This window comes from Procambarus clarkii, chromosome 31 (assembly GCF_040958095.1).
Source record: "Procambarus clarkii isolate CNS0578487 chromosome 31, FALCON_Pclarkii_2.0, whole genome shotgun sequence".
In the NCBI taxonomy this organism is placed as follows: domain Eukaryota; kingdom Metazoa; phylum Arthropoda; class Malacostraca; order Decapoda; family Cambaridae; genus Procambarus; species Procambarus clarkii.
Genome location: NC_091180.1, coordinates 27,898,402 through 27,911,841, shown reverse-complemented (window position 1 = coordinate 27,911,841; position 13,440 = coordinate 27,898,402). Strand labels below are relative to the sequence as shown.

The window sequence follows — 13,440 nt, the reverse complement described above, 5'->3', positions numbered from 1 at the left end:
AGCAGATAAAGAATCAGTGTTCAAAGTGAGGAACGAGAGTCTGGTGCAACATGGATAGAAACAAGATACACAAATGACCCAGAACTGTCAGATTATTTCTTCGGCCTAAAATGCTAAATAAAAATATCGAGTAGAAAGTTAACTTGATATACAGTTTTAAATGTAAATATGATAAACATGGCGGAGTAGTCAGTGCAATAAACGACTAAATGATCGATCTTAAAAGTAAAACAATTACAAACTCGTACAAACAGACGTTCGTACAACCTCCAAGTTTGCTGGAATCCTCAACAAGTCGATGCGCCTCGAGCTGCGACAGTGTCTCAAGGGCTGCCAAGTCTGTCAAAGCCGCTTCACTTGTGCAAAGTTTGTTGAGGAAGGTGATACAGGACGGGAGGTCTGAGGAAGGCAGTAGGCAAGATAATGAGAGAGAAGAGGGGGGGGGGGGGGCCGAGAGTAAGGGGAGCAGGAAAGGGAAGGAGAGGTCTACATTTGTAATCTGTGTTAATGATGTAACGAATGGACGGAGGTATTTACATATTTTTAATATCTTTAACCTTATTTCACTATTTTCATCTTTTATCTCTTGGATGATGTCTCCCGACACCTGGCAAATGCGAGACGCGGTTATGATAAAAATTCGCTTGTCGGGAGCAGGAAGCCTGTGTGTATGTATATGTGCATACGCATACACACAGACTCCATACAGTTTCAAATGTAGATATGATAGAGCCCAGTAGGCTCGGGAATCTGTACACCAGTCTATTGAAAATTGAAGGACGGAACCAAAGAGCCGAAGCTCAACCCCGCAAGCTTGGGCAATAAGAACCCTGTTAGATTCAGATGTCAGATTCAGATGTTTATTCAGGTAAGGTATATACATACAAGTGATGTTACATTAATGGATTGATATATAGATAGAGCTAGTACATACTAAGCCTAAAGCCACTATTACGCAATGCGTTTCGGGCAAGAAAAACATTAATATCTAGAACTTAATACTAATTGAGCATAAAGAATAAAAAGTGTTGAGAACAAATACAAATAAAGATAAAAAAAAAAGGGGGAACATGACTGAAAAAGCAGCACAAATACAATAGGTTGACAAACAGTGTTGATTAAAAAAAAAAAGAAAATAACGGACATGGGTTGACAATAGAGGAGTGAGGTAGGTTACAGGGAATTTATTAGGTAGTGTTTAGTTTTTATCTTAAACTGGTTGAGAGAGGTACTGTCTTTAACATGGTTGGGAAGTTCGGGAACCTGTTCGATTCCCGGTCAGGTTTCTAACTTGTTTTGCTGTTCTATCTCACTTTCCCCTACACATTCGTGGGTGAAAACGAGCGCACTACGGGTTATGACGTTATGGGTTAAACAAACAAGAGAAAGGACACCAAACACAGGAAGACAAATGGCATGAGGACACACACACAGCATGGACGGTCCCGGGCGCTCTTCACCCTCCTATTGCTGCTGCCTTGCTTGACTAAACTACCTCTTTATAACTTCACTATCCACCTCCCATAACTACACACTCATTCTCTGGAACATTAATTACTTATTTCACCAGACTCCGTTACCTATAGTACCTCTTGCAGGAACTGTCAGCCGTTGTTGGCTACGTAAGTTTTCTTATTATATGGGTACTTGCCCTAGACCCATTACCCAGAACGTCATCTCCAGCTGTCAACGGACAAAGTGGTGTTTTAAATTGACCGTAACTAACCTAACCGAGGACCTACTAATAGAAAACGGGAGATCACCACCACCACACACTACCTTTTATAAGTCGACATAAATAAGGTGTAACAAATATAAATACAAAACACGAAAAAATGGGTAAGTTTAGATTTACAAAAAATGGGTAAATACTGGTTCAGAAATAGGGTTACAGATCTGTATTTACAGTTAGGAAGCACTAGCAATAACAAACTTGTTAGAATGCTTCAAACATGGGTTTGGAGAAATACACGAGAGTGTGGGGTTGGTTATAAGTAGGCGTTGACCCGCATTGGTCAATATAGGCCTTTTGAGTCACTTATTCTTGTGTTCTTACCCTAGACCACTTACTACCAAAACAACACCGGCCGCCTGTGACAAACAACGTCTGGATAGCCATCAGGAACTTGGAGAACAGAGCCAGTCGAACACTACATACTGCCTACTACAGCTATAGCCTAGTCTACATAATGCAGGTATCAAGCAGCCTACGTGAGCCAAACTTGGGAGTATACAGCCCCCAAAAACGTAACCTCCACCTAGCACATAACTAGAAAATGTCCAAAGATATGTAAACAAGGTTCATTCCTGAGCTTAGAGGATCGAGTTGTGAAGAAAAACTGAGAACTAGCCACGACCACACTGGAAGAACGAAGGAACGGGGAAGAAAGATATCATAAATGATAGTACTTATAGTAACTATTTAGTGGAAAGTACCAATACGTACTGATGGAACACCAGTAAACCTCTTTTTGTACTCAATTTTATAGTCCGTGAAAATACAGCTAAAAACCAAACAAATATTCCTAGGCCTAGTATAGCACACACGTGTACTATATTGGGGCCAGGATTGTGTGATAGGCCAAGGATTGCTAGAAGACATTAGGCTAGGTCTTATGTTTCTGGTTTTCCAAATTCAGTAATGCAAAATTCAAGTTTCTGGCGGTCCATCACTATTTACAGTATTGGTGCTTTCCACCAAATAGTTACTATAAGTACTTTCAGTTTAGGAGGATGGGCTGAGAAAAAGATGGAGATTAGCACATGTAGGTGCGCACATTTGAGAATAGCGGTACCTGCTCTGGACCACTTACCATCCCAACGATACCTACTACACACCAACTGCCACCATTCTGGTACCTACCCCAAGCCGATGATGACCGTCCTAGGGCGAATGGCTGAGTACCGGTAGAGTGAGGTGGGACAGTCAGAGTACCGGTACAAGGAGGCAACCTGACCCCTGGACTTCGACCTCAGCAACACGACATCCCCCATTTCGTCGTCCTCTACCTCGGTGTCGCTGTCGTCACTCTCCCCGGACTTGTTCTCGTCTTCACCGTGCGGTTTATTGTTTTCAACTTCTTCATCTGCACTTCTTCTTCCCTCATCTTGGTCTTCGGTGAGCGTGGCTGTGTCATCTGATGAGGTCGAGGTCTTACCGTCGCCGCTCCTGTAGGACAAGGTGGTTGTAGTACTCTTCTGTCTTACCAACTTTTGCTGTTCCTCCATCTTCTTGACGGATATTTGTCTCTCGATCTGGGAGACCCTCTTCTTCACCCATCCAGTGCCGATTACGTATTCTTCATAGTTTTCTACCGCGCTTTGCGTGGAACTGTTCTCGTCTTCCCTCGCCAGCTCTCCTACCTTGTCTTCACCACCTTTCACATCCGACGCACGAAACACATCGTCATTACTGTCGTTGTCGCCAAAAAGACACAAATGCATTGTGTTGTCTCTATCTGGTTTTGAGGTTTCATTGTTATTGTGAGACAGTTCGTTACCATCAGCACGTCCCACACTACAACACTTTACTTCCTCTCCAGCGTGTACTTGACCCGCTCCACCCTCACTCTCACTTCCTCTCTCAACGTTTCGCTGCGTCTCAGCGTCCAGACACGCCTCTGCAGTGACCACCGCGCCATCTCTTTGCTCCGCGCACCGCTGGATTTCTTCCCTTCCTTTCTCCTCCTCGTTTTTATCAATGTTATCTTCCGTTCTTAAGGGTGAGGGATCGCTCGACTTTCTCAAGGAGGGTTTAAAGATATAAGAGGCAAGAAATTGACTGAAGGTCGAAAAGATTGAGCTGGATTTCCGAAAAGAAAACCTTCCGAAGATTCTGTTCACTGCAGGGACGCTGGCAGGGGAAGGTTTACTCCTGGAGGCTGGGCTGAAGGAGAAGGCGCGACCAACCTTATTGCCCCCACTTGACATTTTCTTGTGTAATCTATCTGCTTTCGTTTCTTCAGGCTCACTACCTTCAGACTTGTTCCTCTTTCCTCCACGGCTGGGTGCATCACCACCCTTGGCTCGGGAACCCCCAGCAACATCTCCACTCCTGGCTCGGGAACCCCCAGCAACATCTCCACCCCTGGCTCGGGAACCCCCAGCAACATCTCTACCCCTGGCTGGGAATCCGCAACAACCACCATTTTCCTCGTCTTCAGTTACACTGTTGATTTTCCCGCTACTATTTCTGGTTTTCCCGTTACTTGCTGTTAGCTTAAGCTCTGTGTTTCTGGTCTTGCCTGAGCATTTGATCTTGCTGTCGCTGCCAAATCTCCTCAAACTGCTTCCAAATTTCCTGAGACTGCCCCCAAACCTCCAACCACTGCCTCCAATATTTCCGTCACTGCCTCCTATGTGTTTTACACTGCGACTGACTTTATCGACACTCCCTCTGATGTTTCCGACACTTCCTCCGATGTTTCCGACACTTCCTCCGATGTTTCCGACACTTCCTCCGATGTTTCCGACACTTCCTCCGATGTTTCCGACACTTCCTCCGATGTTTCCGACACTTCCTACGATGTTTCCGACACTTCCTCCGATGTTTCCGACACTTCCTCCGATGTTTCCGACACTCCCTCTGATGTTTCCGACACTTCCTCCGATGTTTCCGACACTTCCTCCGATGTTTCCGACACTTCCTCCGATGTTTCCGACACTTCCTCCGATGTTTCCGACACTTCCTCCGATGTTTCCGACACTTCCTCCGATGTTTCCGACACTTCCTCCGATGTTTCCGACACTTCCTCCGATGTTTCCGACACTTCCTCCGATGTTTCCGACACTTCCTCCGATGTTTCCGACACTTCCTCCGATGTTTCCGACACTTCCTCCGATGTTTCCGACACTTCCTCCGATGTTTCCGACACTTCCTCCGATGTTTCCGACACTCCCTCCGATGTTTTTATCACTTTCTCCGATGTTTCCGACACTCCCTCCGATGTTTCTATCACTTTCTCCGATGTTTCGAAGACTTCCTACGATGTTTTCGACACTCCCTCCGATGTTTCCGAAAGTTTCTGCGATGTTTCCGAAACTTCCTAAGATGTTTCCGAGACTCCCTCCAATGTTTCCAAGACTGCCTAAGATGTTTTCAATACTCCCCCTGATGTGTCCGGCGCTTCCTGGTATGCTTTCCACACCCACTGCGATGTTTTGGACGCACATTCCAACACTTCCTCCGAGGTTTCCATCACTCCTGCTGGAAACATCGACAAGAGTGTTGTCGGAATCTTCGTTGATTCCCACTCTCTCTTCGATGTTTCTAACACCACTTTCTACTTCTACATTACCTACTCCAATGTCCCTATCATCTTTCTCACTATTAATTGGTCTTTCACTATCATCCTCATCAGTAATGTTCAAATCGTCTTGTTCATATTTGACGTTACCTGTGACAGACTGACACGTATTAGGACACTGAAGTTCATCTTTATCTCCATTGCTAGAGGGAATTTCTTCGTTGACGAGGCCGCTAATATATTTCTTCCATGCCTCGGGACTGCCACTGACCGCGCGGGATGCATACTCACTAATTTTCTTATGAGCGGTGTTCTGCGCTGCTACTCCTGTCTTGCTGGTTACCGAGGCATCTCCAGGAGCCCGGTGATGGCTCCCAGGCTGGTCATGCCCGCTCACCTGATCACTGCCGTCACCAAAGTTACCTTCTTTAAAGGATCCGTCTTTTAGCAGCGGGCGTAAGCAACCTTTTATGTGAGCGGGAGCAGGGAGAGGGTTGGCGGCGCCCCGTGGCTGGCCCAGGAGCTCCTTGCCAGCAAGGTCTCGCTGGCTGGGAAGAGACGTAATGCTGGCGATGCCCTCCATAGGTCATCTTACGCCATTCAACTGCTGCAGCAGCTACGACAACACTAGCCATCCGCTGCATCACTTCCTTGCACACGCTATCGCTAAGTTCATCAGGATTTACAACAACATTTCGTAGCTACAGTTTATCAGTATTTACTAATATGTTTACACGTATTTTCTCCTTTCATTTAGTTCTCTCTGTATGTACTGTGGCAAGACCTACGATATTCACGTTTATATCTAACACGGCGCACTGGACGTTATCAAGGTCGCTGGCTGTAGCCTAGTGCTGCCGCGGGGGATCCGTCACCTCCCTCACTCTTTAATACTTATCACCCGTGGCTGAACTTTACCCCTATGTTCTGCTCTCCCGACTGGCTCCCGGGGTATTTATCACACACTGGTGTACATCATGTTGCTTCCGCTAAGGCTGATATACTGCTGGTTTTTAAACAATTTTTAGTATTGCATTTCAAAACAAGCTGTATCAGTGAGATTAGTTTATATTTTCATATCTTTTCAAATGGGTTGTTATGACATGTTCCACTGTCACCACTTCATTATAAATTTGAGAATAACAACCAACATAATTCATTTATCACGATCTCTCGTCTCGAAAACAAAAACAACTCGTTTCGTTGCGCAAATATTCGTTACGGTGACACTCAAGCCCACGAAACTCCGCCTCGAGCACAGTCGACTAGCAGCGGTACGTGCTTCTTGTAGGCGACCCACCAAATAATTCTAATATTCGAGACCGAGGACTGAGGTTCTAGACAGAAGAGTTATCCTGTAGGGGTGGGAGTCCCAGCAGGCAGCAGCCCACACAACACTGAGAGCAGTCAGACAGTATCACTGGCTATCTGACTTGTGCTCTTCCTGTCGTCTGCCTCCGACCCACAGGATGTTCTTATCAACGGGATTCCTTATACACTATATCATTTAATGGATAACTACGCAACCAGGGACTTCGTAATACCGGGACTGGGGCATTCTGGAACTTGGAGCATTACGTCTCTGCACGAGACATGAAGCAACTTAACGGAAGTGCCACCTAGAAGACACCGGAGAATGATCTACAAGAAGCCTATTGGTGTTCCAAGTCAAATAGTAAAGGTGTTGAACACAACATTCGGGAAGCTGGAAGTGTTTAATTTGATCAACTTGTTCACATGAAAGAGGTGGAAGTTTGCTTAACGGGCTGCCTTCCTAAACCTCGCAGCGGGGTTAGTTAAACGAGGTGGGAATAGTGGATCACTAGGCTGTGACTGACCTGCCCCAACAACACGGCCAGCTGTGACCTGCGACCCACGTGTGCCCAGTGTGACTACTCCCACCAACACTGCAAGGAGGCTGATTTTGTTTACAGAAGCTTATTGAACACGCTTTAATGAGAGGTGGTGTGTGATGTGGAGTTCATGGTGTCAGGTGTGTGGTGCAGCAGGCAGCACACAAGGTGTGTGGAGCAGCAGGCAGCACACAAGGTGCGTGGTGCAGCAGGCAGCACACAAGGTGTGTGGAGCAGCAGGCAGCACACAAGGTGTGTGGTGCAGCAGGCAGCACACAAGGTGTGTGGTGCAGCAGGCAGCACACAAGGTGCGTGGAGCAGCAGGCAGCACACAAGGTGTGTGGAGCAGCAGGCAGCACACAAGGTGTGTGGAGCAGCAGGCAGCACACAAGGTGTGTGGTGCAGCAGGCAGCACACAAGGTGTGTGGAGCAGCAGGCAGCACACAAGGTGTGTGGTGCAGCAGGCAGCACACAAGGTGTGTGGTGCAGCAGGCAGCACACAAGGTGCGTGGTGCAGCAGGCAGCACACAAGGTGCGACGAGCGCCAGGTGTCAAGGCTGAAGTGGAAGCGACAATTGGAGGGTCAATAAAAGGGCAGGACGTTACTAGTCACTCGGCTCTTCACACCACAGTGCTGCTACACATCCACCAGTCACGCACAGTGTGGTGGACAAGCACACTGTGGTGGACAAGCACAGCTACAACTATCATCCCCAGCCAATATAAATGCTTGGAGGCGGGAGGGAGGGAGGGGGAAGGTAGGACAAAAGCGAGAGTGTAGCTAGGAAAATGATTGTGAAGGGCAGAGGTCGAAGTACTGACCTTCCTCTCGAGAGTTTACAAAGTCACTAAATTGATGTACTAAATTACCCGAACCTAACCTAATCGAAGACCAACAAATAGAAAACGGGACATCACTTCAGTTTTGCAAAATTAAAACACCAGTTACAATGTAAAATAAAATGCAGAGTTACAGCCGCGCTCCTGTGCCAGATAAATCCAATACGGGCTCACCATAGCCCGTGCTACTTGGAACTTTTTGTTCCCAGTAGCCGAATCTATAACAACTAAACAAAATGAATCAACAAAATTACATATGCAACAGGGTCAATAACTGCGAAACTTTAACTTGATCAACTTAGTGTGAAATGTACATTGCTTGGTTGTGAAGGCGAGGGAGGGAGGGGGGGGGGCGGCTACCATGAGGCTACCTACCATACGAGTTTCCAGGGCCCATGTGTAGACCAGCGGGATATAAAATATTAAACTAAAATCAGCAGACAAATTTAGAAGAAATAACTAAGGCGATAGTATATCTACCTTCATACGCCTGAAAGGATTTAACATATGGAAAACTATAATTGCATTATTCCGATCGCAGGCAGGGCAAGATGATACGCATTTTAGCTTACGCACAAATTCAAGAAACAGATGAGAAAATATTTGGAGAATATAAGATAAAGGTGAAGCAGACGGGACTGTAGCTCTAGCAGAAGCATGCATGCGCGCGTCCACGCACGCACACTAGTAACACCATTTTTTTTTTAATTTTTGCTTCTTTTCCTTGGCGAAAATGTACCAATTATGACTATCAATTATAATTATTGCTCGCATTTTTGTCTACGCAACAAGAGCAGAACATCTGCAGCTGATGTTCATAAACGGTTCAGACAATATTATAAAGCTTACGTGTGGTGTGTCACAGGCTACCACCGTGTTCAGCTGTGGTGTGTCATAGGCTACCACCGTGTTCAGCTGTGGTGTGTCACATGCTACCACCGTGTTCAGCTGTGGGTTGTCACATGCTACCACCGTGTTCAGCTGTGGGTTGTCACATGCTACCACCGTGTTCAGCTGTGGGTTGTCACATGCTACCACCGTGTTCAGCTGTGGGTTGTCACATGCTACCACCGTGTTCAGCTGTGGGTTGTCACATGCTACCACCGTGTTCAGCTGTGGTGTGTCACATGCTACCACCGTGTTCAGCTGTGGGTTGTTTTAATAGGTAATTAGGTTCACTATAGTGTTATAGGTTATCCTAATAATTTAATAATCGAAGTTCAGACGCAGACGACAAGTCACAATAACATAGCTGAAGAAAAGACGACAAAACCAAGCGCCAGAAGATGGGGGAGACGACGATGTGTCGTAGTAGTATCGTAATTGAATCGTAGTTCAATTATACATTATAATTGTTACTATCTAATTAGTCTAAAAAGGATTCCACCGCCCCCATCCCATCCCCACAGAAAGGAGCGAGTTGATTAACCGACTAACTCTATCCCCAACTTGTTATTAAAGACATCCTAACTTTGTAAACAAGTTCGAGAAACTGCTCCGTTTTTACAGAATCTTTTTCGGGGAACATTTAATATTTGTGTGAGAGGCGCTGGGAGTAAACCACACAAGTTCAAAACTCCGCTATTTAATATTTCAACAATGGCATTTTTGCAAACATTTACAAAAGATCCTAAACTACACGAGTGTAGAATGTACCAAGTCTGGTATTTATATGAATTTGTCTTACTAAAAAAAAAGATGCGTGTTGACCTCGAAAACGTAAATTCACAAATAATACTTTTTATTTTTAATAATTATAGTTTCTTAGGAGAAAACCTGATTACACATTGTTCCCAGACGGCTTACCTGCATGCTTATCGCTCCAGATAATTCAACACTGGTGTTTCCCGTTTTGTATATAGGTACAACACATGCTGTTTTCCAGCTATCAGGCAGCTCTCTGTATAGTGCTTGTGGAGCCTCTCTCAGTACTCTTGGAGAGGTACTGTCTCTGTTACATCTAGCTCCTTAAGTTGCTTCTGTATTAACAATGCTGACATAAAAGTGGCACTTTTTATGTCTCATTTTTTCGGCAAGTGGTGTACTCTCTCCGGCGTCAATCAGGTACTCGGGCTTTAGTTTCAACACCTGGAACTCAGTGAAAGGTATTCATTCACTGAGCAATTTCACATACCTGTAATTTTCCATCCTATTCAGCCTACCAACTTGGTCATTCACACCCATCTTTTATCGATTCCTAGATGTTTATGCTGACATTCTGGTACTACCTCTCTGCTTCCCTTGAATGTATGTACGAAAAAGCCTGACAATCACGTTAAAAAATACCGAAAACCACCTTATTTTAAATTTAAAAGTAAGACCACTAACTTCGCATCATATATAAGGTACAAAAATCGCCAGGTGAGAAAGAGTGATCCCCATGCTTGTGTTGGGGGAGAGTTGAGTGGGCTCACCACCGAGGAGCAGCAGCAGCAGCAGCGGCCAGCTGTCAACGTCACGGGTGTCAGCCGGGAGTGTCCGGTTACTGATGGTCGTGTGGTTTCAAGAGGTCTCCGTCACTCCGTAATACAACTCAACACATCAACTCTCCTAGCTGCCATCCTTCTCCTCCCCTCTGACGCCTCTACCTCTTACACTTACGAAGCTATGCGTCTCATCCTTGGGGCTCCAAAGTCCACGAGAATAGTTAATATGAGAGCAGAGTTAAAATTACCTACCATAAGTGAGAGAATTTTGTCTATTAGCACAGTTTTCGGCGTGAAGGCATTGAGTAGATCTAGACAACACATGAAGTTTCGAGCTAAACTTTCTAATATGCTGCACTCACCTGAGGTCTATAGAAGAACGAAATCTGATTATGTATATTGGTTCTACAAGGTAGCCAACTCCATCAAAATATTAAATATGTACCCAACTCAACTAATGATTAATCAACCAATTACTCCATGGGATAATTGGGATCTATCAGTTGATTTTGTAAATCCGCCCAAGAAAGATAGTGTGCACACTACATTATTAAAACAGTTAACACTGAAAAGCATCACTGAAAGTACTCAGAGTATGGGTAACGATGTGTATCAGTGCTATACCGACGGCTCTGTAGAAGAAGGTGGACGATGTACCGGATGTGCATGCAACATATTTGAACAATCTTCTCTCGTACATACAGCAATGAAGCGCGTCAATGACTGGGCAAGTACAACTCAAACCGAACTTGCAGGCATATACCTTGCCACTGAATTTTTAAAAGACAAAGGCAGTGGACTCATATACTGTGACTCGCAGAGTGCACTCCTGGCATTGAATGCACATAGTAGTGACACCCAGAAAATAGTGATATTCGAATGAATGTTTTAGGTGCTAAAGAAAACAGATTTGAAATTAAATTCCTATGGATACCATCACATGTTGGCATCTCAAGGCATGACACTGTTGATATGCTTGCAAAGACAGCCTGCAGAAAACCAGTGGTAGAAATTGATATGGGTGTTTCATTAGCAGTGACAAAGAGAATACTTAAACAAATATCTAATGAAGATCTCACCGACCTAACAAATTCACAAAGACCTGAAAGTTGTAGCATTAAATATTATGATAGATATCGTGAGGAGATATTCACATATGGGACTAATAGAACAAGAACCCGGCAATGTGATGTTATAGTGGCCAGAATACGCCTGGGATATAGACGTATCTGGCAGCTTTCTCAAAACCCAAATGTCGAGTACACAATGTGTCAACTTTGTGAAAGATAAAACATGCACTCTCTTAAACATTATATTGTAGAGTGTCCCATATTGACTGACTTTCGCCCTCCTGGGCTAAGGTATGCTGAACTCTGTAATTACTATATGAGTACTGGAACACTTGATGATATATTGGACTTGTACCCAAGACTGACCATGAAATATATCAATTATACAATGTATATATATGATGTAACTATATAACCTGAGCTTGTAAAAGCACCCTCATCACCTTCAGTGATTAAATGCTTAATTGCACACTAGTTTCTTTATCAGCTATCTCACCCTGTCAGAGTAAATGAGACAAATGTATATGAATGCATGTGTGTATATATGTATGTATATGTGTGTGTGTATGTATATGTATGGATATAAAGTATATATGGAAGCTGATCAGAATTACATTTCACCTTTGTAAATGTACATTAATGACACTATGTAAAAGACACATCAAACACTTTATGTAGGGCATACGTAAATCTGTGTATCTATGTATTTACGTATGTAGGTTAGCTTAGCATTTTAAAAGCACCGAATCACCTTCTGTGGTTGAGTGTTCAATAAACCCTTGAACTATATGTTTAACACTTCTCTAACCCTGTCCATGGAGGACAGAAGAAAATGTATATATGCTGGTTAGCATTGTAAATGTCTGGCCACGTCTGTGGTAGAAAATAATAATAATAAAAAAAAAAAAAAACTTACCGCTCTCCTAACTCCCTGGTGTACCAGGAAGTGGACAATGGTTAGAAGACGCAACAAAAAGACTCTCTCAAGGAGTACTGTACGGACCCATACTGGAGAGAATTACTTTCAAGTTGATATTAGCTAAAAAAAAAAAAATAAGAGAGAATTACAATATGACACTATGCCAATATGACAATTGGCTACTTGAGTTCATCGCTAGTAAATGCAAGGTGATAAGGATGAGAACTGGAGTTAGGATGCCAATGTTGTCGCACGACCTGAGATGGAAACAGTTTTCAAAAGCAGAAAAGAACAAAGGAAAGAAACGTGTAGGTGGATATTACACCGAGCCTGTCACCTGAAGAACAAGACAAGAAAATGTCCGTACCATCTGACTGACAAGGCTGGTGAATACAAAACAATCTTCAGGAATCTCAATAAGGAAACTTTCATGATACTGCACAGTGCATATATCTGACACCAATATTGTAGAACGAACGTTAAATCTATATTAAAGTATAGATTTATGTTTGCCAAGGGCGGCAAACAAATCCAAAAATCTACACAGTAAAATAACAACATGCTGGAGTGAACGATATGGAAGAAAATGCAGAATAGAACCAGTGAAGAGCAGAGGTGCCACAGGCACAATCAGAGAACACTGTATAAACATCAGAGGTCCGCGTCTTCTGATGTTGAAAACATCATTGACGTTGAAACATCAACGTCCTCCCAGCGACTATAAGAAATATTGCCGGAACAACCGTGGACATCTTCAAGGGAAAACTAGACTGTTTTCTTAAAAACGTGCCAGACTAACCGGGCTGTGGTGGGTATGTGGGCCTGCGGGCCGCTCCAAGCAACAGCCTGGTGGACCAAACTCTCACAAGTCAAGCCTGGCCTCGGCCCGGGCTTGGGGAGTAGAAGAACCCCCAAAACCCCATCAACCAAGTATCAGGTATCATAACAACTGCCTTCGGAAACGTATAAAAGGTTCTGATTGATTCCTTACATATCTCATATGCCAGACCAATATTGGAATATGCCAGGGGTGGGGGGCCAGGGGTCACACTAGGGGGTGGGGGGGGTCAGGGCTCACACAAGGGG

At 44.4% G+C, this 13,440-nt stretch overlaps 1 protein-coding gene across 4 annotated transcripts in view; it reads right to left on the bottom strand.

The window, feature by feature from the left end:
- LOC123758831 (FYVE, RhoGEF and PH domain-containing protein 2) overlaps positions 1 to 13,440 on the bottom strand; it is a 231,117-nt gene that overhangs the window by 17,046 nt on the left and 200,631 nt on the right. The window contains exon 1 of one of the 4 annotated variants that reach the window (XM_045743563.2): positions 2,864 to 6,677. The exons of the other annotated variants lie outside the window; for them this stretch is intronic. Coding sequence (XP_045599519.2) covers positions 2,864 to 5,829 — 2,966 coding nt within the window. The 5' untranslated portion in view covers positions 5,830 to 6,677. Of the gene's footprint in view, positions 1 to 2,863; positions 6,678 to 13,440 lie in introns of those variants that run through there. 4 annotated transcript variants of the gene reach the window in all.